Source organism: Ricinus communis, chromosome 2 (assembly GCF_019578655.1).
Source record: "Ricinus communis isolate WT05 ecotype wild-type chromosome 2, ASM1957865v1, whole genome shotgun sequence".
Classification (NCBI taxonomy): Eukaryota; Viridiplantae; Streptophyta; class Magnoliopsida; order Malpighiales; family Euphorbiaceae; genus Ricinus; species Ricinus communis.
Genome location: NC_063257.1, coordinates 5,740,617 through 5,744,274, shown reverse-complemented (window position 1 = coordinate 5,744,274; position 3,658 = coordinate 5,740,617). Strand labels below are relative to the sequence as shown.

The 3,658-nt window shown below is 33.2% G+C and overlaps 1 protein-coding gene across 1 annotated transcript; it reads right to left on the bottom strand.

The window, feature by feature from the left end:
* Positions 1–209: 209 nt before the first annotated feature.
* Positions 210–1,425, bottom strand: LOC8281665 (protein PHOSPHATE-INDUCED 1). Its single transcript, XM_002513894.4, has one exon. The coding sequence runs from the start codon at positions 1,306–1,308 to the stop codon at positions 367–369; it is 942 nt and encodes a 313-aa protein (XP_002513940.2). The 5' UTR covers positions 1,309–1,425; the 3' UTR covers positions 210–366.
* Between the last annotated feature and the right edge of the window lie 2,233 nt (positions 1,426–3,658).

Sequence of the window (3,658 nt, the reverse complement as noted above, 5' to 3'; positions counted from 1 at the left end):
TCCCACTGAATTAGTGTCTTCATTTGTATTTTGTAGTGGATTGGAATTGAAATGTATTTCACCTATGCCGGTAGAAAAGACAATTTACCACATTAGATAGCCTTACAAAAGTAAAAAGTTAAATTGTAAACCAATTTAAGAATGCATCTCAATCTCATGCAACAAGGATAGCATCTCGAAATGTTATATATGTGAGTATAAGAATGAAGTTTGCAAAGGAAAGGGAGGTTAAAAATGAGCATGTCAGAACCCCCTATTTCCTTATATATAACTCAGAAATTATTTTATTACAAATTCTCATGCGTAACATATATACATAACAAAGTATTACAGCAAAATCAAGGCATCACATGACAATCCAATACCTCAAACAATAGTTAAACATTGAGATGTCAGAGGATCAAACAAAGCAGGTAAGAGATACTTCCTTCTATTGACACCCACAGCATTATAGCTAGCTCCACTGCTAGAATCCACTAAAAGCTCCCCAGCATAACCAGGATACGCCCCTTTACCATACACGCCAGTACAAACCGAACCCACTTCCATTGACCCTGCATAATACCCATTCCCAAATGGGTTGGTCGCGGTTCCGGCTAAAAGACCCGCAATATTGACAACCATGCCGTCAACGCCAACGTCTCCATTGGGTGCACCAAGTGGTGTAGTTTGTGGCCCGTAAATGGGTTGGTGAAATGGCCATGCGCATTGACCAGGACATTGAGTTACGGAGTTGCCCACCCAGATAAAGGCTGAGTTTTGTTTAGAGTTTGAGCCATGAAAGCCACAGTTACTCATGCAAAACCCTTCGACCGCTACTTCTTTATCGGTTAAAACTATGGTTAAACCGCCAGGTCTTGAGTTGTTAATAACCTTGTTCGCCAACTCGGTTATATGGGATTTTTTCAAGATTTTGCCTAATGAATAGTTTTTATCTGATGTTTGGTTTGATAAAACTATGTCTGTTTCTTTTTTGCCTGCTCTTTTCATGTAGGTTTGGACTAAGTTCCACCATTTAGAGACTGAAGGTTGTGGTGAAGAAGAGGAAGAATGTGTTGGATTTAAAGATAGAAGAAAATCTGATACAATGGATTGTTGAGGCGGTGTGAATTGGCCATACCAGAGAATGGAGACATGAACGTCTCCTTCAAGCAATGGACCATTATGATAACTTAGAGACATGGGTGGTGGTTCATAGAGTGAAGTTAGCTTTCTTGAACAATAGCATGAGTTCGTTAAGGTTATTAAGATGAAAACGATAAAGAAAAGAGACATTGTAAATGTTCTTTCAAATAGAGAGATGCCCATTTCAAAAAGATTGAGCAATGTATTTAAATTTTGTTGAAAAGAAGAACTGAGATGGAGAGAGAGAGAGAGAGAGAGAGAGAGAGAGAGAGCTTTGATTTGGGTGCTTAGAAATAAAGACTGGGGTGAAAGTATATATATATATATATATAGGTGAACGAGGTGCATGCATTAAGAAAGTGGAAGTTGGTTGGTGAGTTGCTTTCATATGCAACTTCTTGGATCTTTTTATTTTACATGGATATCACGAGAACGTAGATAGAAAGATAAGATAAGAGGAAGGCATCTTTTCATGGAAATATTCCCTTCTTTTCTACAAAGCAATCTCTATTATTTTATTGGAAGATTAGGAGACTTTGCTGTTGATAGTCATATTGATTTTCTAGCTCCCGAAATGGCATGCAGATACAAACTTACATCAATATAATATGATATACTGGACCATGTATACACAGCTATCGTGCTGCTCATTTCTAGGCTGTTTTGCATTTCCATGCCAATTTTCTTCTTCCTTTTTCGGATAAAAATGATTTTTTTTTTTTTTAATTTTTTGTAGTATTTGATTGTAAGCTAGCAATTATGTTCTTAAGCTAAGATGCTCCTTAAGCAAGTCGAATTCAGAGAGAAAAGAAGAAAAAAAAAATAGAGAATGCAATTTTGTTGGAAGAGGTGAAAATAAAAACTCCGTTAATTGACTAGTTGGATTGACACCTTAAATTTATCAAGATTCAAAGGACAACGAAATCAAGATTTTGAAGGGTTATTGTGGACAAATTCCATAGAGTTTAGGACTAATTTAAAACTCAAGCAAAAATTGAATAAAATACCTCCTTCATTAAAACGAAGGATTTGGCAAAAATTAATCTAAAATGTGGGTTTTTAAAATTATAGTTTTGCTACATTTTGATAGATAATGAATTCTTTTATAAACAATCTACAAATTTTCTCTATCTTTTCATCCATAAACAGTAAAATTTATTTGATTCATGAATCTAGTAAACTTCTCCGACCAAATATTGCCTTAATGATGCTAAGTATACAAGTGTTTGTAGGGTTTGCAAACTAAAACGTGCTATTTAATTAAGTTAAAGAATCTATATATATGCGCATAAGGTAGTCTGGTACAGTCCATTTATTAGTTTATCTACAGCAACAGTGCAATGCACTTGCAATCTGCAACAAAAATGCAGTGAACTTCGCACTTCATGGGATTCCAAAGCTTTTGTTTTGGTCCCCCTTTCTTCCAAGAATAGAGAATATGAACCATGCTTGTGGGGCACATGCAATGCCTGCTAATTTCAGTTGCTCACCCGATGCTTAATTAATTAATTTCCAGCTGAAATTTCGATATTAATAAATTTAGTCCAAAAATAACTATACATTTTGTCCTAATTAATTTCACGTGCATTACCAACTTCCCGTTTACAAAATTCCGCCAGATTTATTGTTGTTTTTGTTAACTTTTTGTTACAATTCAGCTGAATGGAATTCTGAATTTTAATCACTGTGAACTTTTCTTCCCTCAATACATATTCCATTAACTTTCCGTTACTCTTTAGAAATTGCGACGAGTGACTAGAGTTGATCTATATAGCAATTAAATAGATAAATGATATATATTTATTAATATTAAATAATTATATATGTATTAATTATTTTATTTTAAAATATAAAATACTTATACAAATATATTATTTTTCCATTCGTGGCAATATATATGATATAGGTAAGTATTATTCGATAATAATTATCGGATGTGGGCCAATTATTGGTGTAGAAGCTGGCCAAGAACATTTCATTTGATGCTATTCATAATGAAACTGAATGAGCTTATGGGCAAGGACAATGACCACCACCCCAAGTATGGCTGTCTGGAATGTCTATATTAGCTATGTATGGAAGAAAAGTAGAGAGGGTATGTGCAAATTCACTTAAAGTCCTTACTAAGCTGTTATCAATTATTATTCTAAAAAATATCAATAGGAAATAAAATGTATATTTTTAGTATTTAATTAATGTAATAGGTATATTATAAAATATAACGAGTTACGTCATGAGAAGCTATAACCGTATAAAACATGATAATTACCAAAATAATTGACTATTGAAAAAAAATAAAATTGTATAGCTAGCATTATGTTATTATGATACTATTTTCTTGGTTGTGAAGTGGGCAAATCATTCTGTGTTTACTTGGATATTATAATATTGATTGTTGCTTAGATAGCACCATTTATTTCCTGCGGCAATGTAAAGAGTTGGTAAAAGAAAATGTAAAAAAAAATTATAAAGGGTTTATACACTTTCAAGTTTCAAAGCATCACCTTTTTTTTCAGAAAAATAAAATAAAATT